Raw genomic sequence first — 24,228 nt, forward strand, 5'->3', positions numbered from 1 at the left:
CAAGAGACTCGCACACCCTACTTCCTGGAGTCTGTGGAACTGAAGGTCCCGACAACGTACTCATCTGACGAGAATATGGTTGCGCAACAGTTAGCATTCGCACGTATGGCGATGATGTCGTGAATGAGGTCCTAGAACACGAGCAAGAGCGTTACTCCAAAATGCGGCCAGTTCAAAAGGCCAAAGTGGAGGAACACGACCACGCTCTTACCGTGGCTATGCAATCTGACTTCCACAAATGGACTTCGAGAGACGCTGCCCAAGCTCGGACTCGGTGCATCAATCCACTCCTCGTTCAAAGCCATACGTGGCTCCTGATTCTCGTCCCACACGATCAGGGAACTCGCTCGTCGAGACAACCTAGCAAGGCATACCGCCGGTGCACAAGGTTTGTAAAGTGAAACACCAGCCGAATCCGAATGCTCAATATTCATTGAGTCGAAGACGAATATCCGGAACCTGTGGGCGTTCGAAGAAATTATTGCGTCTGCCCGCGGGAGACTAATTCATCGGTACTTGCTCGTGCTGTCCGCTAGAATTTGCAACGACACGATAAGTTGCTGCCAGAATGCGGAGGAATGCGGGCCTTGGCCTTCTTTTTCTTCGTCACTTGCGGCGGAAGTATCCGCTATTCTCTTTGGAGAATCCCTCATCCAGCAGTGAGTATACAAGATTGCATCGCTCTGGGGGACTCAATACGTCCCAGAATGCCTAGCATGATGTCTGAGGCCAGTGAGAAATGCCTACAAGAAGCAGAACAGACGGTTTAACATGAGCCGCAAACGTCGCTTACGTGAAGCGGGACAGGTTCCAAACCGTAGACAATCACGTCACCATCTGTGTCAGAGGTACAGAAAACAAGGCACAATCATCCACGCGTACGTATGGACCATGCGAGGGGGTTCTATTGAACCTGCGAGGATGAAACGGATGTCAAGGGTGTTACGTTTGATTAAGGAGGAAACATGATGGCGTAGCATAGATACCGCGAACAGTGGACGTGGCCAGCAGCAACTGTTCAAATTGAACGGTCAGACAGGATAAACGCAGACCGCCATGGGTGAAGTAAGGGTTACGACGTGGTCCAGAAATGTCTTGTTGAACACGATATGCCCTGCACCGACTGTCTTTATCGTGTAGGTGCTCGTACGTGTTCGCCTTCCAGTATGCACATGAAGAGGAGCGGCCAATATGCGATGTAGCCTAGACTGCGGAGCATCCCGAACGTTGTGATGTGCAAAGCTTTACAACGAGAACCAGCTGAATAGTGAAAGGTTGATACCCGGGCAGGCCCTTGGCCCGGGTGTGATCAAGATATCCGCGGACGAAAGGCACGGACAAGCGCCCAAGAGCTACACGTATCCGCCACCATCTCCGTCTACTCCCCCATCCCTTCGTTCTCCAGCAAGGCCCACCATGAACGCAGCCGCCTCGAACATAGTCATTTCCCTTTTGGCGATGCAAGGTACGCCCAGCTCAGCGACCGTGCAGGAACAATCACAATTGCCCATTGCTGACCGCTATCATAGTCGCCAAAAAGGTCGACTTCAGTGATCCACAAATACTCATGGGCGTCCGGATCGCATACGTGGCGGTCCAAATAATCATTCTAGGAACTTACTACTACGTATCATACAAGGTTTGTGCGCTCTGGTTTGTCAGTCTGTAAAAATCATCCAGGAGCGCCATTGCAGATCAAGCAGAAGAATGACATGACAGTGCTCAAATATGGTGAGTTCCTGACACACATCCTTCTGGAGACTGCATCTCACACATGATTCAATGCAGTTGAACCCCCAAATCCCATGGTTAGTCCAGTTGTTGCCTGAGCACGGTTTCGCACGATCCTTATCCACGCCACGGCCAGACAAAAGAAGAGGGCCACCTGGTGACAACGACAGTTAGGGATTATGACCTCCAGGAGACTTCCAAGCTCGTGCGCTCCGTTTACATGGGCCTCGCAATGATGACGTTTATGCATCTCTACATGAAGTACGCTCGCGATTTTCGATGCAGCCGTCCATTCCCATTTAGTTCCTCTGTTGCAGATATACCCAGCCCCTGTTCGTTCAGGCTCTCATGGGCCTCAAGGGTCTGTACGATGCGAAACTCGTTGCCATTCATATCCTCGGTAAGCCCGCGGAGGGTGACCTCAAGCGGCCGTTCAAAAGTGGCGGCTTCATGGGCGGTATGTCTTTTTTGTTACTATCACATCCATGCTGTGGACTAACGATTCGATGCACAGTCGCGGCAAACCCGCAGACTGACAAGGCTGCTATTGACGCTGCGGAGAAGCGTGCGTCTAAGAAGGACGAGTAGAAGATGGTCGAGTGTCTTTAGCGAGGAACTGCTGATTGCCGGTCGTCTTTCCTGCTGGGTATCTTCCTTTGAGTCAGGGCTGTGTCAGTAGACGGTTTATGCTCTCGAAAAGTAGATAATGATGGTACGGGTGATCCTTTGAGATCGTGCTGAGACAAATGGCGAACTCTGTATGATCAGATGAGGAAGCACAATATCATCGCATAAAACAATGCCATTCAGAGGCCTGGCTGCACCAGCACGCGTCACAAAGAGATGTTATGCTGAGATGGGGACGTGTACGATTGCGACAATAATAAACAATTGCTCAGAAAACATGCTAGACAGATTAGCCTTGAGATGATGTATATGGATAGCAAACTTTTGGCAGATGACAACACATTCTCTACGTTCCTACACCCCTTATGTATTTTTCGCGCGCGCACGACCGAGCTGGGCACCTCACTCCTGAATCTTCGCGAGGATCTCCGAGTCTCTGAACAGGTAATACTCCTACGAACACCATTAGCAATGGGGAATCAGAGCGCTCGCCGCCACAACTCACCTCTTCCCCGACCTTTATCGAGTTCCCTCCCCAGCCCGGCAACAGCACACGATCGCCTGCCTTCACATTAGTAGGCACAACCTGACCCTCCTTGTTCGGCGCGCCAGGGCCGACAGCAATCACCGTCGCCTCCGGGAGAGGACTGTTCGTCGCGGAAGTAGGAAGGAGAACGCCAGTCGCGGTTCTCTACGACCAAAATCAAAGAGGTGAGGAACGGTTCGAAGGGTGTGGGCAAAACAAAGCAGGATGGACGTACCGTCTCGGGCTTGAATCTCTGGACGAGAACGCGGTCAAGGAGCGGGATGACCGCCTTGATGGACTTGAATGTCGCCTGAGCAGCCTGCATCAATTCATAAGCCAGACGAACGGCCGCTTTGTACACGAGCTCCACGCACCATTGATGGGCGATACAAAGAGGAGGTGAACGTCAATAATAGAGAAAGAACGCGGCGGATGTGTGTGTGCGTGAGGGACGAGCGCTTCCTCCCAGCGATCACATTTTCTAACGACTCTATTTGTTCCGGACAAACAAAACCCGACCGAGGCCATGGAATGCTCTCGAAGTATGGCGACAGTCAAAGAAAATGGTATTGCGGTAGACTGTGTGGATGTGGGGTAAGTTGACTAGTTACATTGCAGAAGAGACAAACGACGATGGTCGATGCGGACAGTAGTAGAATGAGCGAAATACGGTCTGGGTAAAGTATCATTCCACCAGCAGCGATGGAACTTGAACAAGAAGAGTAAAAGAGGAGCGTAAGGACTCCTGCAACATATGGAAAATGACACATCGAGCGTGGTCCATTTTCATCCAATCACCATGTCCTCTCCACGTTCGGCCTCCAACGCCGTCCCCCTCGTCTCGCCCGCAGATGGCCCAACAACAGCAACGACAGGCGACGGGACAGCATTCAGCGTCGCCAATGTATCGTTTGGGCTGATGCTGATGTTCGACACCGCAGGACGTATCGCATGTGCTGGTGGTCGGGCAACGCCGATCTGATCAGCCAAACGCACATCCGTCACCATTGCCCGGACCAGTCGGTCGCGCTCGCGTTCACGTTCGTTCCTTCGAGTGATTCCGAAAATGCCAGGCGCCCCTGCTGCAGCAGCCATAGAGCTACCCGCTGCAGCCGAGCGCGAGCTTTCGCCGTGGTGTGAATGATGATGCTCTCCGTCTTCTTCGGGGTCCTTCGCGCTACACCAGAATCGATGTCCTTCACTCCACGCTGTACTCTGGCACTCCTTCCCGCAATACTTTGCCTTCCTACATCGGCGGCACTTGGCAAATTCGCGGGGATACGACTCCCAACGGCCGCACAGCACTGTGAATTCACACATCAGTACATCACTTACAGAAGAATCGTAATATACTCACTGTTCGCGCATTGCCGAATACCACCTCTAGTCTCGTCTTTCCTACAGGCATTTCGCATGATGACACCAGCCCAGTACTGAATCTCTGGAGGAAGCGAAGGCGGAGGGTTCGGCGAGTCGAGATCAGCCGAGCTATGGCGGAAGGTGAACCTCTCCACAAGCGAAAACACATTCGTCATGCGAGTGGGGGTATTTGGAGGAACAGCAGAGCCATTAGCGTTCGGCTCTGGCACCGCCGGCGCCTTTTCTTTCTCCTTTCCGCGGCCTGTAGCGGTATTGAAGACTTTCCTAAACGAGTTTGGCTCCTTAGTCGGGGTAGACGAAGTAATGGAAGCTTTGCTAGTGCTCGGCCCAGCGACAGGCTGCGCGAACCTGCCATCGCCAACCGGCAACTGAGCCGTCGCAGGATGGAAAGATGGACGCGGCTTGTAGAACGCTTGTCGGACATGTGGATACTTGCTGAGGTACGCTAGGAGCTGGAGGCTCAGCAGAACATCTTCATCTCTGTAGGGACCCGTATCTGTCTCCCGCATGTGATGATGCCCATGCGACGAGGCCGCAGCAGAGCCAGCCATGTTCGCCGCCGTCGGAGTGGCGTTGACAGCGCGGCTGGTACGTCCGCGCATTGTTCCGGTTTCGGTGGGAGCCGTCACCCGGACTGTTGTGGTGTTCGGCACGGGTGGGAGAGCAATGGGCACAGCGTGAGGCAAGTTGGCCGTGCCCGCGCGAGGCGTCCTCTCCCCTGGCCCGTGAACGTCGGAGACGGCGCGCGCTGCCGGTCCATCAATGGCTCCCGGAGCACCTGGCGGCGCGCCCATCGCAAAATCGTCGTTCGCTTCCAGAGAGACAAGACCGTCTTCCACACTAACCCCGTCCACCCCAACCCCGTTTTGCTCATTGATGATGATGTGAGCATCGCTGTTGATCTCGAGTGAGGCACCCGTCGTGTTGGTGGCTGCGTCCGAGACGATCCCAACAGCCCTCCGAGCATGCACAGCAGTGCCGCGAACGGTGCCTACACTGGCGATGGAGGCACGACGCTCGGGAGGAGGAGTACCGGAGATAGAGTGTTCGTCGACCTCGCGGCTGCTCTCGCGATCCATATCAACGTCTCCATCGTCCTCTGTCTCCGTTTCGGGCCTTGAATTGTCCGCAGAAGTCGACGTGGAGGCAGCCGCAGACTCTGATGCCTGGTGATGTCGAGTCCGATGACCTCGGCGATGGGCGTTGGTGGGAGCCGCCGCCTGATCCCACGTCGGGCGGGCGATGATGGTGCCGCTTCGGTCCCTTCCTGGAACAATAACAGCTCCAGTAGGGGTGTCCGTGCCGCCTGGTGTAACATTATTGGATGTCTCTGTCGATGTCCCTGTCGATATATCCGTCTCCTGTCGAGACGTCGGTGATTCTGTCTCCATAGCATTGTCCTATGAAATCCGTCAGCAACGTCCGCAATGAAGAAAGTGATGACCACCCCTTACTTCTCTGTTTGATGAGCTCGGTCCTCTCTCAATTCCAGAAGCGCGCTCAGCGTTGTTGACCTGCCTCTGGAGGGCCCTGGCCAGCGCATCTGCCTGTTCCTTCTGGCGAGCCTCCTGCTGGGCCAGCCGCCTCGCGTTTCTCTGCTCTCTAGTTTCGCGCGGCAAGCCACTCGCGCTAACGCTTGGCCCAACAGCGAACCCGTGGCCAGCAAGCCACGCCTCGAGGATGCAGCCCACAACATCAAGCGTCCCGGCCTGGACAACACGGCTCCTGATGGGCTCGCTCCCGCGAACCCCAATGTTGACAACGCACTGGAAGGCCAAGGTGAAACGATACTGCGCTTGTTTGTCGAACGACTTAGGGTTGAGGGTGGGAACCAACTTCGGAGGATGTGCAGACGATGGAGAGAGGCCGTAGAAAAGCGTCGGGTTTTCCGGGGGCGGCGGACACATGCAGAAATCGTGAAGTATTCGAACGAGGCGTTCGAGGCCGCCATCCATGGTCATGATCTCGCGAATGCGGGGTGATGTGGACGTGAGGTAGGTAAGATGGGTCAGCGAATTGAACAGCGGCAAGGGTGAGTTGGTATCGAGAGCTAAAGTGAACCGCATGAGCAATGAAGAGCCTCAATACCGCACATTGAACCCTACGCACCTCTTCTATCATAGAGCTGGGATGAGATGCAGACACATGCCCGATTCTGGACCGGGAAGGCGAAGTTGGATTCTCGCATAGTGCGAAAACGAATGGATGGTTAGATACGCAGCCGAGGATGTCTCAAGGTGTGAGCTTTGACTACGCGAGGAGAGTGTCCGAGCCTGGGTCGGCGGCGAAGTGGTTGGAGAGGTCGTCGTCGACGGTGTTGGTCGTCTGCCGCACAGGCGGTGCGATCTGACTGATGGTTATGTGGCACTATTTGCCCGGTGGCGTCCATGGAATTTGCGGCCCGCCCGCATTCCTTTTCTGGCTGGCATAGAGGCCGAGGCGCGCTCGATGACTAAGCAACTTCAGACGCCGACGTCTGCGCGGTGCAAGCGAGGAGTGTACACTCTTTCCTCACTGGAGCATGCACTCTACGTAACGATTGGAATAACTGTTGCAGCATGTATGCGCAATGGCATCTTCGCACTGCGATAGCTGAATGATTTTATGGCAGTTGTCCTGCTTTTCGATTGCGATATTACTGTTACAAGAATTCCTCGTCCTCCATGATCCATTGATCAATATCTTGATGCTCAAGCTCCGACATCTCCGTCCATCATTGGCATTCGCTGGTCGGCTCTCACACAGCTGCCTGCCTCATGCACCCCGGTACCTAGCATAGCTCCTGCCTCTTCCCTACCGCCAATGATCCTTCCGACTGCGTGAAATCAGCGCAGCAGAACCATTCTGGCTGTCAAAGCCACGACTAGGCGGCTCGTGCCTAAATTATTGCCGCCCTGCTGCGCATTAGTCTCGCTTTTCCTGTCCTGGAGCTCCCCGCCGATAGGACCACCGTTCACCGACTGCTCATTGAGACCAGACTCTGAGTCCGCCAAGAGGACGTTGTGAATGCGTCCTCGTTGCGCGGAGATGGCGAAAGTATTCTGCGAGCGGTAAGCATCAGATGGATCACCTATGTAGAGCAATATTCACCTCACGTCCGCCTAATCGGAAGGGAGCCAATAAAATTAACGCTTACTGTCATCCAGTGTGGCATCGAAGCAATGAAAAGGCGCGTCCAATATCTACATCGCTCTATAGAGTCATTCACCAACGAACCTTAAAAGCCGCTGCTGGCACGCTCGCCACTCAGGATGTGATATAGATGTACGGTTGTGAAGTGTACTGGTATGCGATGTCGCAACTCGGTCGCGTTGCGAAACGAACTGTACAGTAGTGCATGACGTCATGGAAGAACCCACAAATGGTCATCCAGTTGCCATAGGCAGCATGCGCATGAGCTCGTGGATGCAGACGACCGAGAAATTCAATATCCAGCCTCTGTCTACAGCAGAGTCGCTTTGCAGCACCTCGATATGATGCTGCTCGTTCATCAGCTTTTCGGAGGCACAATCTTGTACCTGGTGCAATTGACGCGCTTACGGCATCGGATTGCTCCCGTGGCATCAAGTTACGTGGTCAGATGTGCCAAATCATTGCTATCTTCCTCACGATGCATCATCACAGGACACTATAGTCTCTGCGGAAGCGAGGCAGCAGCTGCGCCTTTTGTCACGTAAGGGAGCATGTCGATCGCACTTTCGTTCCATGTGCAGCCATCGACGCGTCACGGGTGATCGCCAACTGGACGCGTCGTGACCGTGTACTCACTAGCACTCACTGCTCGCTGCTGCGTCCGTCATCTGATGCATGCCGTGATCCATCAACCAATGCTAACCCATCCATCAACATTCCTCGTTATTCGACTCTCTCGCTCAATCAACACTAGGGCTGATGCATGATATGTCTGGACTAACATTTTTGCTTCGCTCGTTTTCTTCTGCAGGCCCCATGATTGTCACCTGAGCACGTCTAATGACCTCTGCTGATGCTGCAGCCCATTACCCGGATCTCCTGCCAACTCGACGAGGTGAGTGTTAAACGTACTAAATGATGGACACGGCGGCTTAACTGGACTGTACACCGCGCGAATCTCCCCAATCGCCGTCTGATTGCTGCTCTGCCACCACTCTGTCCATCATGTCCCAGGTGACTCACGTCAGACTGGCTCAATCGCTCCTCAGAAGCACACATCCGTCGCGTTTTGGTCTCGTAGCGTGTCGGGCGGGCTTCTCCTCCTTCGCTATAGCCAGATCAGCAGGCGACTCCCCTTCCGGCGTATCCAGCCAAAAGCAAAGGACGATCCTGCCTGCATACGCGCCGGTCGGAGTCGCCGCAGCACGGGCGGCTTCTCCATCCTCTCGTACGTACCCAGAGCAGCACCGCTGTTCACTCGCCACGCAAGTGCTGACGGTGTACTGCGCTCCGACCGCTCAGCTGCGACGCCCACGCTATTCGAAAAGGAGTTCTCTCTCTCCGACCGCGTCGCCCTCGTTTCAGGCGCGAACCGCGGTCTTGGTCTCGAGATGTCCATGGCCCTCGTCGAGGCCGGGGCGCGTGTCGTCTACTGCCTCGACCTGCCTCAGACGCCCGGCGATGAGTTCGACCAGGTGAAGCGGTACGTCGGTAGGATGGAGGGTAAGGGGAGACTCGAGTACGTCAGCGCCGACGTGCGCGACCAGGTAAGGGCGATATAGCCTGCCGAGGCGGTTTGCGTTGTGTTATGGTGGCTTATCAGTCTCGCGGCGCAGGAGGCTCTGTGGAAGATTGGCGAGTCTATTGGTGAGAAGGAGGGCCGTATGGATGTATGCATCGCTGCGGCGGGTATCATCAAGCCTGACCACGACTGCCTCGACTACCCAGCTCAGACGTTCCAGGACGTGCGTGTCTCTTCCTTCCCTGTTAGCTCTTGAGCAACGGTTTCACGCACCTTTTGTTAGGTCATGGACGTCAACGTCAACGGCGTACTCTACACCGCGCAGGCGGCCGGGCGGCAGATGGCCCGCTTTGGGAACGGCGGTAGCATCATCCTCATTGCCAGCATGAGCGGGAGCATCACCAACATCGTGCGTACTGATCTTCCCTCCGCTTGCCATTTGCATTTGCGTGGCATTAAATGTCTGATCTCCCTGCGTATCCTTTTCACAGCACCAGAACTGGGTGTCCTACAACACCTCCAAATCCGCCGTTCTCCAAATGGGCCGCAGCATGGCTTGCGAGCTCGCCCCGAAACACATCAGAGTGAACACCCTCAGCCCGGGCTACATCTACACCACGTGCGTAGCGCCTTCATCCCCCTCCGACATACACCGTACACCACATCTCACATCGAGACCTCACGGGTCTTTGACCTTTCGTCGACGTTGACAGTCTCACCGCGGGATTCCTCGACTCCCAGCCAGGTTTGAAGGAAAAATGGTCCAGCCAGAACCCGCAAGGACGCCTGGGACGGCCCGACGAGCTCAGGGGTGTCGTTACCTGGTTAGCGAGCGATGCCAGTACCTATTGCACCGGCAGCGAGTGAGTGTCCATCTGTTCTCTCCCAAAAGAGCGTTCGCTTATTCATACACGTGTGCAGCATCATCGTCGATGGCGGTCACCGCGCCTGGTAGCGATAGTTTCGTTGTGCAGGCTTTGTGTGCGGCCAGCATATCCACAGAAACATCGTAGCGTACGTATCATTATGGCATGTGCTCGAGCCTTCGTCGCATGTCACCGAGCGCCAAAAGTCGCATCACTTGCATTTGCATGATTATCTCCTCTTGTCCCACAATCGCCCATGTCAATGATACTTATTGCTCGTGTAGATTCCGACCAGTTGCCATAGGCAGCATGCGCATGAGTTCGTAGATGCAGACGACCGAAATTGTAAATGACGTCCGATATCCAGCCACTGTCTACAGCAGAGTCGCTTTGCAGCACCTCGATGCGATGCTGCAGTGCTCGTTCACCAGCTTTTCGTAGGTATGGTCTCGTACTCCGGTGCGATCGACGCGTTTACGGCATCGGGTTGCTCCCGCATCAAGGTATGTGGTCAGCTGCGCCAAATTGCTATCTCCCTCATCAGGAAAGCTCAAATCCGGCTTATGATGCTTTTACCCGCTTGCCGTCACCAAAAAAGACAATAAGTCCTAGAAAGTCTCAGGACCTCCTTATTTTGACTTTTCTCTGGCTTGAGAGCTTCTTATCGCGCGCTTATTGGCTTGTACAAGCCAAAACCAGCGAGAACAAGTCAAAAAGGAGTTTCTCGAACCGCAAGCCGAGTTGAGTTTTCCTGATGGCCTCACAATGCATCATCACCAGACGCTGTAGTCTCTGCGGGAGCGAGGCGCCCGCTGTGCCTTTTGTCTCGGAAAGGAGAGTACTGTTCGCTGCTGCGTCCGTCATCTGACGCACGCCACGGTGATCCATCATCGTCCAATGCCAATCCGTCAATCAACATTCCTCGTTATCGGACTTTCTCACTCAATCAGCACCAGGAATGTATCTGGACTAACATTTTCGTTTCGCTCATTTCCCTCTGCAGGCCCCATGATCATCACCTGAGCATGCCTAATGACCTCTGCTGATGTTGCAGCCGTTACCTCGGTCTCCTGTCAATCTCGACGAGGTGAGTATAAAACGTATTAAATAATGAGCACTGTTGCTTAACTGGATTGTCCACCGCGCGAATCCCCCAAATCTCCGTCTGATTCCTGCTCTGCCATCACTGCATCCATCATGTCCGGTGTGGCTCCCGTCAAATTGACCCAATCGCTCAGAAGTACACGTGTATCGCGCCTCGGTATCGTAGCGTGTCGGGCAGGCTTCTGCTCCTCCGCTATAGCCAGATCAGCGGGCGGCTTCCCTTCCAGCGTATCCAGCCAAAAGCAAAAGACGTTCCTGCCACCCTACGCGCCGGTCGGGGTCGCTGCAGCACGGGCCGCATCTCCATCCTCTCGTACGTACCCAGAGCAGCACCACTATTCACTCCATCGCAACCGCTGATGGTGTACTGCGCTTCGACCGCTCAGCTGCGACGCCTACGCTATTCGAAAAGGAGTTCTCCCTCTCCGACCGCGTCGCCCTCGTCTCAGGTGCGAACCGCGGCCTCGGTCTCGAGATGTCCATGGCCCTCGTCGAGGCCGGGGCGCGCGTCGTCTACTGCCTCGACCTGCCTCAGACGCCCGGCGACGAGTTTGAAAAGGTGAAACGGTACGTCAGCAGGATGGAGGGTAAGGGGAGACTCGAGTACGTCAGTGCGGACGTGCGCGACCAGGCACGTGCGATACTTCCTGCCTGTCGCGGCGGTTTGCATTGTGTTGTAATGGCTTATTAGTCTCACGGTGCAGGAGGCTTTGTGGAAGGTCGGCGAGTCCATCGGTAATAAGGAGGGCCGCATGGACGTATGCATCTGCGCGGCGGGCATCGTCAAGCCCGGCCACGACTGCCTTGACTACCCAGCCCAGATGTTCAACGACGTACGTCACGGTGTCTTCCCTCCCTGCCGCTGGAATTTGAGCAGCGGCTCGACGCGACCCTTGTTAGGTCATGGACGTCGACGTCAACGGCGTACTCTACACCGCGCAGGCAGCCGGGCGACAGATGGCCCGCTTTGGGAACGGCGGTAGCATCATCCTCATTGCCAGCATCAGCGGGAGCATCACCAACATGGTGCGCACTAATCTTCCCTCCGCTTGCCATTTACATGTGTATGACATTAAACGTCCTACCCCTTGCATCCCTTTCACAGCACCAGAAGGTGATATCCTACAACACTTCCAAGTCGGCCGTCCTCCAAATGGGCCGCAGCATGGCCTGCGAGCTCGCCCCGAAACACATCAGAGTTAACACCCTCAGCCCGGGCTACATCTACACTGCGTGCGTAGCGTCCTCTTCCCCCCTTCCCCTCCTCCGTACACCACACATCACACCAAGACCTCGCGCGTGTTTGACCTTTTATCAACGTTAACAGTCTCACCGCGGCCTTTATCGACTCCCAGCCAGGCCTGAGGGAGGAGTGGTCCAGCCAGAACCCGCAAAATCGTTTGGGACGACCCGACGAGCTCAGGGGTGTCGTTACCTGGTTGGCAAGCGATGCCAGCACCTATTGCACCGGCAGCGAGTGAGCATCCATCTGTTCTCTCCCAAAAGAGCGTTCCCTCATTCATAATTTACACACGTGTGCAGCATCATCGTTGATGGCGGTCACCGCGCCTGGTAGCGATAGTTCTGTTATGCAGGCTCCGTGTGCGGCTACCATATCCATAGAAAACGTCGCAGCATACTTATCATTGTATTCATGCATCACATACCTAACGTTCCAATGAGCTTCATCGCATGTTACGTAGAAAGCAGGAAAGATCCTTTTGCTACAACTGAGCGACTATTCATACAGGGGTACTTTACGTTCGCTACACATAAGCGATGCAAAAGTGAAAGGAAACTGAAAAAAAACAAAGCGTTGGAAAGTAGCTACGTACAAGGAGTATGGCGCTCGAGACGGCAGACACGGGTATGCGTACGGTATACTACATCTGAGATTCAACATGCAGCGTATCAGAGCGTTCAAATTCCCGACATCGCCGCCGCCATTACGACAAGAGCCAAGTACAATAGTCATCGCGCAACGGTAGGTTATTCTCCAGTGCGCATATAAGAACTTTTAAAGAAAATCCGCGTCCTAAAATCCGCGTATCAGCGAAAGTGTGCGCTGTTTAGGTACCCGATTCCTCTGCGCGCCGCAAGGGTTGCATGGCTTGCATACCCGTCATTGGGTAGCTTGACCTACGTTGACGATCCAACAATCCCACCACCGAGCGGTCGTACGCGCTACCAAGCCTGTTGACATCGGAGCTACCCCGCTCCGTAGAGGTCGACAACGACTGCCGCTGGCCAAGGTCGCCATCGTCATCATCATCATCAACCGCATCATCGTCCCAACCCGCTGGACCCAGCAACGCGCGCTTGCTGTTTTCAGGCCCGAGCGTCTGCGATGCGAGTCGCTTGAACGATGGCCGAAATGAAGGGTCAAAGTCATGGCCGGCGTCGCTGCCAACCACTGTGCTGGACGCAACGGAAGGAGGCCGCATACCACTAGGACCAGATTGAGACGGAGGCCGAGAAGTGGCCTGCTGTGTCTGCGGATGGGCATTGCTATCGGTCGCACCGAAAGCGTGAGCGAGGGAAGAAGAGTTCGATGCAGTCGATGAGGGTCGGTTAAGGAGATCGGGAATTTTGTTCGACATGAACGGAGGCGGCGGCGGCGGGAGATGCGGGGCTACAGGGCTTGCATTCACGCTCGAACTAGCTTTAGCGTCCGAACTTTGCTGTTGCTGCAGGATAGAACTAGTTGCACTAGCTCTCGGTGGCATTGTCCCTCTGCGCTTGGGTACAAGGTTCAAGTTCATCGGAGCCCTGCGAGCAAGCACCGCCTGCTCATAGCTCTTCAAATCGTCTCCACCGTGGAGAGTTGTGCGAATCGAGGAGAAAGCATTGGCATTTGCATTTGCATTTCTGTCTCGCTGGTCACTCTCATGCTCAGAGTGGGGAAACTGCATATTGCGAGAACCGTCATTGCGTGTGCCGTCATTGAATGCAAAACGGCTTAAAGGTGGTAATGCACCGGAATTGACATCCGACAATAATGGAGGCGTCTTCATGCTCGGTAACGAGGCAACACGGGAATGCCGCCGCGACGGCGACGGCCTCGAGCCCAGCGTCTGCCCCGGGCCCGTCGGGGTTGCCAAAGACAGCATATTCGCGCTGCCCGGGCCGCTTAGCGGCGTGCGTACGTACATCTTCCAGAAATCGCGCATCTCCTTCGAGTCCATGTCATTTTTGCCTGCTTTCAACGCTGAAAGTATATCTTGCGTCGGCGTCGCGAAATTGAGACTGCTAGTACCGCCCGCGCCGGGCGTCATGTTCGAGAAGAAAGGAGCCGAATCTGTAGAGAGCCCCGCAAGGACATTCGGGTCATCCAGAGACATGAGTCCGAATGCGGACGAGAAGCCTCCCTCACCCTGTCCATCGTTTTCAAAACTGCCGCTATACTCGTGCTTGTGACCTATATTGTGTGGGTTATTGCCTGCATCCTGGGCGGCGTCAAAATGCGAGAACTCTCGAAGAGCGAACGATTGCCGTGCCTGCTGCTGTTGAGAATCAGGAAGCGGAAGATGTACACTGCTGGACGCTGCACTGCTCGGGATCGAGTGCGAACGTTCGTTACTGCCAGCATCGCTTCCAAAGTCGTCGTTTAAGTCGTCCGAGTGGCGTTGAAACCCTACGTCTCCGGAGTAGCCGCCCGCGCCTCCGACAGTGGAGGATAAGGGCGGAAACGTTGCACCGTGCGTGGTAGGATGGGCCTGAAGCGTTGGCTCCCCGGAGCCTGTTGCAATTCTTCTCTCGCGCGTATGAAAGGGCTGTCTGTATGCTGGGTCGTATTCCTTATCGTGCTCGTCCACGCCCTGAAAGGACTGCTGAGTGTGCGCATCATTAGAGTGCGCCCACGAGGCAGCCGGCATCGGCAGTGAGAACCGGTTGAAATGGGACTGGGCGTGCGGATCGGAGCTGTACAGTGTGTTCGCGGACATGGCGTTATCTGCGGCTGGCGGCGCACCGGAGCCCATAACGGCGAGAGGGCCATTTAGAGCGTTGGCACGAGACAGGAGCTCAGCTTGTGCGTGATATCTGGCCATTACATCAGAGGAGGAACTCAGCGAGTCACGGGTGCTCGCAGACAGCGTCATGGAGGACGCAGGCGACTGATGAGGATCAGAAGGGTTGTAGCCATACAGCGTGGTTGAGGTCGGGGGCAACGTGTATTCAGTGCCGGCATTCGGCGCATACATGGATGGGAACGCGAATTGAGTCTGGGGAGGACCGAGGATGAAATCGTCAGAAAGGCGAGAAGAACCGGCGATGGTAGTGCGGCTCGGCTGAGAAAGTTGGTTCGGGACGGGATGGCCTGGGCCCTGAGGCGCAGTTTGTCGATGGAACTTGACGTAAGTGCATCGACACTTGCGCTGTACGCACTTTGCTGAAAGAAATGGACGTAAGCCTCTGTCGAAGACAGTAAAGGGGGGTTGGTGAAACGCATACAGCAGGGATTAGCGCCGTCACAAGGCAGACTGGACTGAACGCATTGGTCGCAAGCCTGCTTCGAGGTAGTTGCACGGGAGGCCGCAGCGGAACCCTTGCGCCGGTTTGGAGCAGTGGTGGTGGGGGGTTTCTCAGAGGCATGACACTTGTTAATGTGTCTCGAGAGCAAATCGCTAGATAGGGAGGATAAAATCCACAGCAGTGAAAAGCGGTAGGACATACAAAAGACATGAGTCTCACCTTCGCGCGAACTGATCTCCACAGTGCTGGCACTTGTAGGGGCGATCACCGGTATCTATGGAGAAGATGAGCATCGGCAAGGAAGTAAAAAGGGGGTGAACAGCGCCTAGTGTGCGGAGAACTCCACGCCGGGGAGGGGGCCGGGGCGGAGGCGGAGCTGGGCTGGAGAATGTGGTGTATACTCACGGGAACGCATATGCCTAGCGACATGCTGGGGACGGGTGAAGGTAGACTGACAGACGGGGCACTGCCAGAGGCGACGGTGAGGAGACATCGTCGACGACGCGGAGAACGATGACGGGACGCACCTTGTGATCGCCAGCCATGATGGTTCGGGCAGAGAGTGGGGTGGAGGAAGTGGTGGAGAGAAAGCAAAGTGTAAAAAGGGAAGCGTGATACAAGTGGGTCATAAAGACGCCGCCGCCCATTCACCATCTGAGTCGTGATACGCGAGTGACGTCATTGCGTTATCATGGTCACACTGGCACTGCATACACGCGTCATGGTTGCCGTGACAGTCACATTTACCGAAAATTTAAACATGGTGATATACATAGTAATGCCTCTCTCATACTGGATATGCCCGCGGCGCGACGGAAGAGCCTGCGGGGAGAAGTGCGGGCAGTAGCTGCGGAGTCGCCGGGCGTTGCGGGGCCGATGACATCATCGGTCATTTACGTGAGATGGTTGCTGAGATCAACCCGCTAGAAAGAGCGGTTGCGTCATTATGCACCGTCAGCGCGCAGCCACCGCCACAGAGCCGGAGTCCCGTACCTTGGAGCCGCGATGGGCACGAACACCTCTGCCTTGGACCTGTGCCACACCATCCATTACCATCGTCAGCATTCGCCCTTTGTCGGCACCGGTAAGCATCACGCGTGGGAATGCGCGCCAAGCATCCCATCAATAGCGGACGGCGACCACCCCGTCCGTGACCGGTTGACCGCTCATGCGAATCACCCCAGTCTCACACTGATCGCGTTCGGGTTCTTCGTCCAATCCTCGACGCCCGCGGACGCACCCCAGACGTAGCCCTCCTCACGCGCCCTCCTCCTTATTGGCCCCCGCGCACGCAACCGCTCCCGTACTTCAACGCCATATACAAGAAAATTTCCGGGCAATCAATCGCTTCCTCCGTCCAACAGACTTCGCCCCCCGAGATGCCATCTCACCATATGCGTGTCACGCTTCTGGCCGAACATGGCAACCCCTCCAACCGTTTAACCACCATACGAAGCCGGAAGTAAGAACACCGTCTCGCTCTCCCACGTAAGTCAGGTGCCAAGGAAGCGAGCGCAATTTGCGCCGCTTCTGCATTCGAACCCCCGAGGCAGCCATCGGTAACCGAACGTCACCTTCGCGACTTCCTGCCTGTGCTTCCAGCGCCCGATGCCTGCTAGAAGCGATCACTGCAACCCTGAAACCCGACGCTTTCGGCAACTTCGATTCTCAACAAAGTATGATGCGCAGCACGAAGCAGGGTCACGACGAGAGATGAGATAGAAAAAACGCAAGAATAGACTCAACGGTGTCAGGTTATCCACCCCAATATACCGCATGTCCACCGGGATGTAGTGTTTGTTAGGCAGCGTGTACGTCACGCTCTCCACGTATGGGTTCTCCGCGATTATCTGCTGCGCCATCTTGTAAAGAGTCGCCTATATCGCGTTCACGACAGCATCAATTCACATACGGCGACTTTCGCTTAACCGTCGCACACACCTGGACGCTTGCGCTCTCATCTTCGGCGAATACCTCAAGCGTAATCTTCCGCGCGCTTCTCGCGACCGTCTCCGCTTCCCACGGCGTACCCTTTCCTGTGGCCTCTCCTTGGACATTGACTACAATCTTCTTTTCATCCGTGGGCGGAGGCACGGCGAACGGCTTGTAGACGTAGCTCAGATCGATCGAGGTGCTAAAGATGCGGTCGTTCACTTCGGCCAGCGTCGTGTACTCGTCTCTGACGAACGACTCGAAAGCGGAACCGGTGGACTTGAGTACTATGAAAGGCAGATTAGGCTCATGCAATATAGCGAATCAACACAAACACATACCTAGCAAGTCGGTGATCCCAGAAGTGACCTTCGCGATAATCTTGTCCTTGCCTCCAGTCGCATCGAGCTGCACCACCACATGTCAATAAACCCAGACGCATACAGGGCCCAACTGGTGCCGCGAGACTATACTTGCACATACCTCCACGCTCGTCACTCTCTTATCCTCGCCGTCGCGGTAGAAGGAGTGCGGATGCAGCTTGACCTGCTCCTGTCCCTCCGCACCCTTCGTGATCGGAATACGCGCCCAGCGCAGCTTCTCGACGGTGACGAACGCCTTATGGAGATGAGCATACTTGGAGAGGATATGCGTTCCAAGGTGAATGGCGAAGCGCTCCGGAACGAGAATGTGCGGGGAGGTCTTTGCGAGGTCTGGCTCAAGGAGTGAGTGGTCGAGTCCTTGCACGCTCGGGAGGATCGTGCTTACAATAGGTGATGTTCTTCACTATATGCGCGACAAAGAGGCACAGCGTATGAGCAGATTGTATTGAGATAGGCAAGGAGGATAAGGTGACGTACTAGAGTCAGTGGCGACCACGACCGAGTTGTCGGCCTTCGTGTAACTTCACGGACGGAATAAGGGAGTTTCCTCAGCCAGTCTGCGGGAAACGAGAGGCCAGCCTCATTCGCAGAGCATGTACATACCTGACATCAATGTCGCCCTCCACGAGCACGGTAACGTTGTATTCCACGACATGGTGAAACGCACCCTCGCGCACAATGCGGAAGACGCGCACCTTGTCCTTGCCGTAGCGAGCGTGCGAGAGGTAGGATTCGGTGGAGGCAGACATAGTGATGGCTGGCAAGCAGAGACTGAGCACAAGATGGCGCAGATGTGATGAGCAGTACGGGGACCGTCAACGATAAAGCTTCAGCGGAATTTATGGTACGCGCGGGCGTTCACAAGACGTTCTCCAGCTGGCCTCGAGCAGCCTAGCTGAGCGGGACATCGCTCCGCCATACAGCCCAGCAGGACGAACGATAAGATAAGCCACTGCAGCGGCCAACAGGGTACAGCGCACGACTCAACTGGGCGCTCGATCGACGATCGCCCACCACGGGGACTCCCGTCTATTCCCGGCAGCCCGCGTTTTCTCGTCACCACTGTCCCCGTCGACGCCCAGCGCGCCGTTCCATCATCTCAAAATCTATTCGCACACTCCGTGCCTCCTGCTAGCCATTCAGTATGGTGCGCGCTCCCGTACCTTTCCGGCTCGCTCAGGCGATGCGCGTCCGTCGTATGCCCGCGCAGCAGCAGCGTTTTGCCTCTAGCTCGTCGGGGAGCAGCGAGAAGGCTCAGGAGACGTTGGCAAAGGTACAGCAGTATGCTGGATCTGCTGTTGAGGTGGCCAGAAAGGTGTTGGGTCCTGTTGGAGAAAAGGCCGGGAATGCGCTTGGAAGTGAGTGGTGTTGATTCTGTTCGTTTTGCAATGATCCCGTCCTCGCTGTTCAGCTCATGACTGTCTGGCCAGACAGTCCAATAGAGATACTGGCGGTGTTCTGTGCGTTTTTGTAGTAGCGATTTGCTGATGCCGGAACCACAGCGTACCGGCAACCTATCCTATACAACCTGTCTGTCGCACGCGAATTCCTAAAACAAGTTTACGTCGCAGAACGTCTGCAGCCCCCGACATCCCTCAACTCAGTAGTCAACGCATACTCGACGCTTTGGTACCGTGCGGGAAAAGCGTCGTACTGGCGCGAACTACTACAGTCGGGCGAGTGGGCAAAGATCGGTGTGTATGCGGTTGAGGCGTACGGTATCTTCAAGGTGGGTGCTCCTGAGAGTGACGTCCACAGTGTACTAAAGCTGTCTCCGTGCATTCCTATCTATCAAATGATACGTTCGACGCTGCTATAGATCGGAGAGATGGTTGGTCGTAGGAGTCTGGTTGGCTACAAGGTGGAATAGAGGGGCTTTCCATCGCATATTGTGCAGGGGCCGTCCTTCGTTTGAATGCTATGTGCCCTCCTGTAGAGTCGATAATCATAACGGATTCCCAAAACAGTATGATGGCGTGACGTCAAGCGGGAGTATGTGGCAACAGTATCCGCTTGTGCCCCCACCTCAAAAGCCAGACCCCCCAATCCAACCACCGTATCTCCTCCTCTCCATATATCCCCGACCCTCTCGTCGACCAGGACTTTCGTTAAAGTATCATACCTAACTCACGTCTCGCCATGTCGAGCGACGGCCGCTCGCTATCGCGTGCGACTTCGGTTTCACGAGCAAGCAGACGCTCCTCGCTCTCTCGCACCCAGTCCTTGATCAAGAAGAATATCGCTCCGCATGATTTACGGCCCTCAGATATTCTCATCGAGCGCTTCACTGCGTGGAAAATTATTGTGAATCAGCTCATCGCCTATTTCGAGGGCATCGCCGACATCCAGAACAATGTTGCTCGCGAGATGGCCAAACTCGCCGGCGTGATTCAGGTTCCGTTCCGCTCGGGCAATCAATTTTTAGGAGAGGGGGGTCTTCAGGTGCGTCGCACGATACAGCATAAGAGGCCTAGAACAGACAGTGGGTGCAGGACATATATTACGGCATCCGAGACAAGACACGCGCTATCGCAGATGAGCAGGCAAATCTGGGGCGTACTGTGGAAGGCTCGATTGTGCAGCATCTCGAGAAGCTTCGCGTGGAGATCAAAGCGCATATTAAGGTGAGTCTGTGACGGAGTGATCGTCATCTCCTACTCACAGCGAAGGGTAGAATGTACAGAATGACACCGGAAAGCTCGCCACGGCAGTAGCAAAGGAGCGCGAGTTGTCTGCCAAGTTGGTCGGCGACTTGGGCACGAGCGTATCGATCTTAAAGAATACGCCGCTCCACATCACTCCAAGGAGCGATCCCTACGTCGCAAATCAGGTCGTCGCTCGACAGCTCGTCAAGCAAGTTCACACCGAGAACGCATTGCAGAAGTCTTTGCTTCTGACGCAGTCTTCTTCTGCTCTTTTTGAAGCGTCTTTGGTACAAGCTCTCCAATCAGCGTGGGGGACGTTCGCCGAGTGGCGGACACGCATGGACGACAGCATTCGCGAGATATGGGGCACGCTCGAGCACGACATGTCAAGTCTACCTCCTGATCGCGAGTGGATCGCGTTCGCCGCTCGAGAAGACCATCTAGTCGACCCGGAGACACCGCTGCGCGATCCCCAGAACATCCACTACCCGTCCAAGGATGATCCGTCCGTCGTCGCTGTGCACACCGGACTGCTGGAACGCAAGAAACGATACACACGCTCCTATCGGGAAGGCTACTATGTGCTGACGCCGGCTGGATTCCTGCACGAGTATGCGTCTTCAGATCCTGCACTCGTTGATAAGCCTATCTATAGTCTATTCCTTCCCATGTGCACCCTCGGGCCACCGTCTGCACCGAGCGCGAAGAGTCACAAATTCCACATCGAGGAACGCACAGACGGCACAGGCTCGATCAAGACTGGATCCTTGCGTGGTCTTACCAGCTCAATCACTGGCCGAGGCAGTGGAAGCGGACGGGCCTGGGCTTTCCGTGGGCGCTCGCACGAGGACATGATGGAGTGGTGGAATGACATTCGGATGTTATGTGCTAGGTATCTGGTCGCGAGCGAGCAGATGGAGCGCAGCGGTCCTGTGGCTGCAGCTGTTAGGGCGGCGGGATATGCTAGCGAGGAAGAGATGGAGGAAGAGGAAGGGTCCAGCGTAGAAGAAGAACGAGAAGAAGAAGAACAATATGAGCAGGCTCCGGATATTGCTGACGGAGACATGGACCAAACGGAGGTGCCGGAGCGTACGCGCGAGTCGAGAGAGCCCGTGTCCTATGAAATGAGGGAATATCCGGTGCGCATACAAACTTGAGACAGAGTGAATAACGGGACTGATTCAATTGAGTAGACGGAGAAGAAACCTGCGACGAGTCCACCGCTGACGAATGGGGCCGCCGGGGTCGACAATACGCGCGGACCGAGCAAGCGGCAGTTGGAGAAAGCTCCGCAGGGGCGACATCCGAATGAGGTGTCCAACGGTGATGCTGAAGTGGGATCTATCGACAATGAATCACCGGACAATGCCACTGCTGGACCGGCACCAGCGGAGAGTCGCTTTACTGAAGGCTTGTAACGTTACGATGTGTATGAAGTCTTGTGTTGCACGTCGAACTGACAATTAGGACAATTTTGTTATATCCTGTTACCCCTCTGAGTTACTTTATAGCAGAAGCCTTCCATAATGTTTAGTGTGTTTTGGTTAGCACAGTTATCGCCGGTTCTGACTATGGGCCAATACCGTTGACATTATACGAATACAGATTGGCATGTACGCGTTTGCAGACACGGTCCCTTTTTTTGACTTTTTCCCAGCTTGATGGCAGGCCGCAGCGCACTATGGCATCCAATGATTTGAAGCTATGCGAAGAGACAAAACGATACTTGGTATTTGGGTAGCTATCAGATCGGAGTGCAAGCTCATGTGTGGTCGCCATTTTAACAAAAACGGTATACTTGCAAGCAATTGATGCCATGTAGTATTTATACGTGCCTTTATCGGACACTGGATGCCGTTCTTCATTTCGAGTCGCACCGGAATACAAGGCAAGCCAGCAAGTGTAGGTAGACGGTGTTCAACAAGACAATCGACGACGTTTCTCGTCTCTGGACCACGTCATGGCTCTTGACCTCAGCAAATATTGGCGTTTCACGTTTACCCTGTCCAGCCATTCATTGTTTCGAATGGTCAACAATGATAGCTTCTGGCGACGTCCACTGTCCGCTGTCCATATGCTACGCCGTCAAATCGCCTCCTTTAGCAAACGCGGCACCTTTGACACCCGTTTCAACCTGCCAGGTTCGATAGAAACCCTCGCATGGTCCACATGTGCACATGGATGATTATGCCTTGTAAGTTCGCTGTGTGATGATGTCCGAATCCAATGGTGCCCCTGGGAAGGCTTAAGTAGTAACGGGCTGAAATAGGTTCTTTGACGCCATCATGGTCTTGTTGACCGCAGACTTCTCCTTCAGTATTTTAGTCTCAGTCTCACATTCTCCGAGGCAGAACGGTGTTGATGTGCCCTTGATTTCAGATTTATCTACATCTCTAGCATAGCCACGATCAACGACAAGTTCGGGGCTATAACGCAGGGAATGAATACATACCGCAAAATTTCATAAACCCATATCGAGTTCTCACCGAGCTTACGTTGCATTTCGTCTTGAGAAATAGAGACGGTCAGGAATGCCTCAGGAGAAATCAATTGCAACCGACCAAGGCTTATCATGCTGCAACTGTAAGATCAGCAAATTTATCAAATGTACGCATTCATGAGACATACAGGAGATCACCAACCGTTGAACTTTTAAGTATCGTTCTCTTCTGCCATGGTTTTCCCCAATTGCCCGCCGAGAAAGAAGGGATATGGCATCACAAGAGGATTCCGAGCACGCATGTTGCCTAACCGACCTTCTGAAATGGGTCGGTTTGAGATAATTGGGTATCGCAGCAGTGTGGAGAATTTTCGAATTGGTGGGTTAACACTGTGATTCATTGAACGACCCCCGCGCATGCCTGACTGTTTGGCTTCTTGTACGAGGCAATCAGCTATCTGATACATCAGAAGAATCATCATCGCTGTCACCAATCGCATCTCACTTTGGCCGAGAATTTGTTCCTGGCGATACCCTTTAAAATCGGCCAGAATCAAAAAATAGAATCGATGCAGAGAATTTTGTAAAACTCACAGCTGAGGTCGTATAACCAAGCGTTCGATGAATGTCGCTTCCAATTTTGCCCATGAGCTCTACTGCGATGAACAGCAAGGTAGCGTCCTCGGTGATATCGCCATCATCTTTGCAACCGTAAAATCTTGTCCGTTCGTCGCTTAAACCAGGCTCGGAGAGTCTCTAGCTCCCAGACGGACCTGTTCACACGCTGTGTAGAACGCGTCGCAGTCACAAAGCGCAACAACGTGGTGTGGGTCCTTCTCGTCCAGGTTGTGAGACAGAAGATGTCGATATACGATGACTGGATTGAGATCGGTGAACTCTGACTCTCTCGCCTTGGCTTTGCCCTTCCATACCAACGAAACCAGTTTACTTTGTGCACCACTTGCCATTGCTGCGTATTAATAAGGTAGAATCAGAGCCCCACGCGGGCTTGAGCACGAACAAAACGCTCTGCTGTTACCTGCTCATGGATCTTAAACCGCAACCACCATCTGCTTCGACAAGCGCCCGGGCTCCGTCCCCTGCGTCGTCCTCCTCCTATGAAGACCCCTCCTCTCACCTCCCCAACTTCACCCTGGCTATCCGTCAGGCTCTCCGGCCGTGGCAAAATCAGGGACCATCTGATGCCTTGCACGACCTGGACTCCATCGTCGATGCCTTTTATGCGGTACAGCAGACCATGGTCATGGCTCTCATTAAGGCAAATGGGACAGCCGTGAAACTGGGCAACCCCCTCATGGAGAAACGCATGGCCACTGTGGTCGCCATCGCCAAATCCACTATCAAGCCTCCTGCACCTCCTGCACCCACCTCTTCAACCCCTGGACCTGACCTCACAGCGGCCCTCCAGGACCTTCGCTCCGCCCTCGACGCCAGGCTCGATGCCTT

The 24,228-nt window shown here is 54.7% G+C and overlaps 9 protein-coding genes across 9 annotated transcripts; 5 read left to right on the forward strand and 4 right to left on the reverse strand.

Moving 5' to 3' along the window:
- The first annotated feature begins 1,348 nt into the window (after positions 1-1,348).
- Positions 1,349-2,762, forward strand: LAESUDRAFT_726316 (inorganic phosphate transporter). Its single transcript, XM_040909006.1, has 7 exons — positions 1,349-1,465; positions 1,530-1,639; positions 1,695-1,731; positions 1,789-1,808; positions 1,868-1,992; positions 2,049-2,188; positions 2,246-2,762. The coding sequence occupies exons 1-7, from the start codon at positions 1,417-1,419 to the stop codon at positions 2,317-2,319; spliced, it is 555 nt and encodes a 184-aa protein (XP_040763839.1). The 5' UTR covers positions 1,349-1,416; the 3' UTR covers positions 2,320-2,762.
- Positions 2,684-3,318, reverse strand: LAESUDRAFT_726317 (chaperonin Cpn10). The gene is made up of 4 exons (XM_040909007.1): positions 3,259-3,318; positions 3,120-3,203; positions 2,864-3,049; positions 2,684-2,811 (listed from the first exon to the last, which is right to left on the reverse strand). The coding sequence occupies exons 1-4, from the start codon at positions 3,259-3,261 to the stop codon at positions 2,761-2,763; spliced, it is 324 nt and encodes a 107-aa protein (XP_040763840.1). The 5' UTR covers positions 3,262-3,318; the 3' UTR covers positions 2,684-2,760.
- LAESUDRAFT_743562 (uncharacterized protein) lies at positions 3,192-6,596 on the reverse strand. Its single transcript, XM_040911262.1, has 5 exons — positions 6,374-6,596; positions 5,719-6,314; positions 4,242-5,664; positions 3,259-4,188; positions 3,192-3,203 (listed from the first exon to the last, which is right to left on the reverse strand). Exons 1-4 carry the CDS (start codon positions 6,450-6,452, stop codon positions 3,671-3,673), a joined length of 2,616 nt encoding a protein of 871 aa, XP_040763841.1. The 5' UTR covers positions 6,453-6,596; the 3' UTR covers positions 3,192-3,203; positions 3,259-3,670.
- Positions 6,597-8,039: 1,443 nt separating this feature from the next.
- On the forward strand, positions 8,040-10,101 carry LAESUDRAFT_198520 (sorbose reductase sou1). Its single transcript, XM_040901547.1, has 8 exons — positions 8,040-8,291; positions 8,411-8,624; positions 8,699-8,943; positions 9,013-9,141; positions 9,202-9,327; positions 9,410-9,537; positions 9,632-9,781; positions 9,840-10,101. Exons 1-8 carry the CDS (start codon positions 8,250-8,252, stop codon positions 9,871-9,873), a joined length of 1,068 nt encoding a protein of 355 aa, XP_040763842.1. The 5' UTR covers positions 8,040-8,249; the 3' UTR covers positions 9,874-10,101.
- Positions 10,102-10,981: 880 nt separating this feature from the next.
- Positions 10,982-12,464, forward strand: LAESUDRAFT_759631 (NAD(P)-binding protein; the record flags this gene model as incomplete). The annotated part of the gene is made up of 8 exons (XM_040912615.1): positions 10,982-11,201; positions 11,275-11,455; positions 11,520-11,550; positions 11,593-11,721; positions 11,789-11,914; positions 11,994-12,121; positions 12,216-12,365; positions 12,431-12,464. 8 exons carry the CDS (start codon positions 10,982-10,984, stop codon positions 12,462-12,464), a joined length of 999 nt encoding a protein of 332 aa, XP_040763843.1.
- A 493-nt stretch (positions 12,465-12,957) lies between these two features.
- On the reverse strand, positions 12,958-15,947 carry LAESUDRAFT_743565 (uncharacterized protein; the record flags this gene model as incomplete). Its single annotated transcript, XM_040911263.1, has 6 exons — positions 15,889-15,947; positions 15,767-15,827; positions 15,581-15,635; positions 15,341-15,513; positions 13,168-15,278; positions 12,958-13,131 (listed from the first exon to the last, which is right to left on the reverse strand). Exons 1-6 carry the CDS (start codon positions 15,904-15,906, stop codon positions 12,958-12,960), a joined length of 2,592 nt encoding a protein of 863 aa, XP_040763844.1. The 5' UTR covers positions 15,907-15,947.
- A 127-nt stretch (positions 15,948-16,074) lies between these two features.
- LAESUDRAFT_680144 (uricase) lies at positions 16,075-18,651 on the reverse strand. Its single transcript, XM_040905722.1, has 9 exons — positions 18,280-18,651; positions 18,154-18,197; positions 18,062-18,079; positions 17,777-18,006; positions 17,635-17,701; positions 17,303-17,580; positions 17,108-17,238; positions 16,355-16,393; positions 16,075-16,284 (listed from the first exon to the last, which is right to left on the reverse strand). The coding sequence occupies exons 1-9, from the start codon at positions 18,423-18,425 to the stop codon at positions 16,251-16,253; spliced, it is 987 nt and encodes a 328-aa protein (XP_040763845.1). The 5' UTR covers positions 18,426-18,651; the 3' UTR covers positions 16,075-16,250.
- A 70-nt stretch (positions 18,652-18,721) lies between these two features.
- On the forward strand, positions 18,722-19,635 carry LAESUDRAFT_726329 (uncharacterized protein). Its single transcript, XM_040909008.1, has 3 exons — positions 18,722-19,034; positions 19,179-19,405; positions 19,496-19,635. Exons 1-3 carry the CDS (start codon positions 18,821-18,823, stop codon positions 19,544-19,546), a joined length of 492 nt encoding a protein of 163 aa, XP_040763846.1. The 5' UTR covers positions 18,722-18,820; the 3' UTR covers positions 19,547-19,635.
- A 56-nt stretch (positions 19,636-19,691) lies between these two features.
- LAESUDRAFT_700998 (uncharacterized protein) lies at positions 19,692-22,157 on the forward strand. The gene is made up of 4 exons (XM_040906434.1): positions 19,692-20,118; positions 20,169-20,300; positions 20,351-21,460; positions 21,515-22,157. The coding sequence occupies exons 1-4, from the start codon at positions 19,816-19,818 to the stop codon at positions 21,737-21,739; spliced, it is 1,770 nt and encodes a 589-aa protein (XP_040763847.1). The 5' UTR covers positions 19,692-19,815; the 3' UTR covers positions 21,740-22,157.
- Positions 22,158-24,228: the final 2,071 nt, after the last annotated feature.

Source organism: Laetiporus sulphureus (genome assembly GCF_001632365.1).
Source record: "Laetiporus sulphureus 93-53 unplaced genomic scaffold LAESUscaffold_22, whole genome shotgun sequence".
Taxonomy (NCBI): Eukaryota; Fungi; Basidiomycota; class Agaricomycetes; order Polyporales; family Laetiporaceae; genus Laetiporus; species Laetiporus sulphureus.

What these genes read in the sequence shown, in the direction of transcription:
- LAESUDRAFT_726316 (XM_040909006.1), top strand. Translation starts at nt 1,417, where the DNA reads ATGAACGCAGCCGCCTCGAACATAGTCATTTCCCTTTTGGCGATGCAA. An exon ending in ACTACTACGTATCATACAAG is followed by an intron (nt 1,640 to 1,694) that starts GTTTGTGCGCTC and finishes GCGCCATTGCAG; the next exon opens with ATCAAGCAGAAGAATGACAT. An exon ending in TTGAACCCCCAAATCCCATG is followed by an intron (nt 1,809 to 1,867) that starts GTTAGTCCAGTT and finishes CGCCACGGCCAG; the next exon opens with ACAAAAGAAGAGGGCCACCT.
- LAESUDRAFT_726317 (XM_040909007.1), bottom strand. An exon ending in AGAGATTCAAGCCCGAGACG is followed by an intron (nt 3,050 to 3,119) that starts GTACGTCCATCC and finishes TTTTGGTCGTAG; the next exon opens with AGAACCGCGACTGGCGTTCT. An exon ending in CGATAAAGGTCGGGGAAGAG is followed by an intron (nt 2,812 to 2,863) that starts GTGAGTTGTGGC and finishes TGGTGTTCGTAG; the next exon opens with GAGTATTACCTGTTCAGAGA.
- LAESUDRAFT_743562 (XM_040911262.1), bottom strand. Translation starts at nt 6,452, where the DNA reads ATGCGAGAATCCAACTTCGCCTTCCCGGTCCAGAATCGGGCATGTGTC. An exon ending in CCAGCTCTATGATAGAAGAG is followed by an intron (nt 6,315 to 6,373) that starts GTGCGTAGGGTT and finishes GGTTCACTTTAG; the next exon opens with CTCTCGATACCAACTCACCC. An exon ending in CGAGCTCATCAAACAGAGAA is followed by an intron (nt 5,665 to 5,718) that starts GTAAGGGGTGGT and finishes CGGATTTCATAG; the next exon opens with GACAATGCTATGGAGACAGA.
- LAESUDRAFT_198520 (XM_040901547.1), top strand. Translation starts at nt 8,250, where the DNA reads ATGCTGCAGCCCATTACCCGGATCTCCTGCCAACTCGACGAG. An exon ending in TCTCCTGCCAACTCGACGAG is followed by an intron (nt 8,292 to 8,410) that starts GTGAGTGTTAAA and finishes ATCATGTCCCAG; the next exon opens with GTGACTCACGTCAGACTGGC. An exon ending in GCGCCGACGTGCGCGACCAG is followed by an intron (nt 8,944 to 9,012) that starts GTAAGGGCGATA and finishes CTCGCGGCGCAG; the next exon opens with GAGGCTCTGTGGAAGATTGG.
- LAESUDRAFT_680144 (XM_040905722.1), bottom strand. Translation starts at nt 18,425, where the DNA reads ATGTCTGCCTCCACCGAATCCTACCTCTCGCACGCTCGCTACGGCAAG. An exon ending in GAGGGCGACATTGATGTCAG is followed by an intron (nt 18,198 to 18,279) that starts GTATGTACATGC and finishes CCGTCCGTGAAG; the next exon opens with TTACACGAAGGCCGACAACT. An exon ending in GGGGTGGATAACCTGACACC is followed by an intron (nt 16,394 to 17,107) that starts GTTGAGTCTATT and finishes GGTGTGGCACAG; the next exon opens with GTCCAAGGCAGAGGTGTTCG.
- LAESUDRAFT_726329 (XM_040909008.1), top strand. Translation starts at nt 18,821, where the DNA reads ATGGTGCGCGCTCCCGTACCTTTCCGGCTCGCTCAGGCGATGCGCGTC. An exon ending in GGCCGGGAATGCGCTTGGAA is followed by an intron (nt 19,035 to 19,178) that starts GTGAGTGGTGTT and finishes CCGGAACCACAG; the next exon opens with CGTACCGGCAACCTATCCTA. An exon ending in AGGCGTACGGTATCTTCAAG is followed by an intron (nt 19,406 to 19,495) that starts GTGGGTGCTCCT and finishes ACGCTGCTATAG; the next exon opens with ATCGGAGAGATGGTTGGTCG.
- LAESUDRAFT_700998 (XM_040906434.1), top strand. Translation starts at nt 19,816, where the DNA reads ATGTCGAGCGACGGCCGCTCGCTATCGCGTGCGACTTCGGTTTCACGA. An exon ending in TAGGAGAGGGGGGTCTTCAG is followed by an intron (nt 20,119 to 20,168) that starts GTGCGTCGCACG and finishes CAGTGGGTGCAG; the next exon opens with GACATATATTACGGCATCCG. An exon ending in ATGAAATGAGGGAATATCCG is followed by an intron (nt 21,461 to 21,514) that starts GTGCGCATACAA and finishes TCAATTGAGTAG; the next exon opens with ACGGAGAAGAAACCTGCGAC.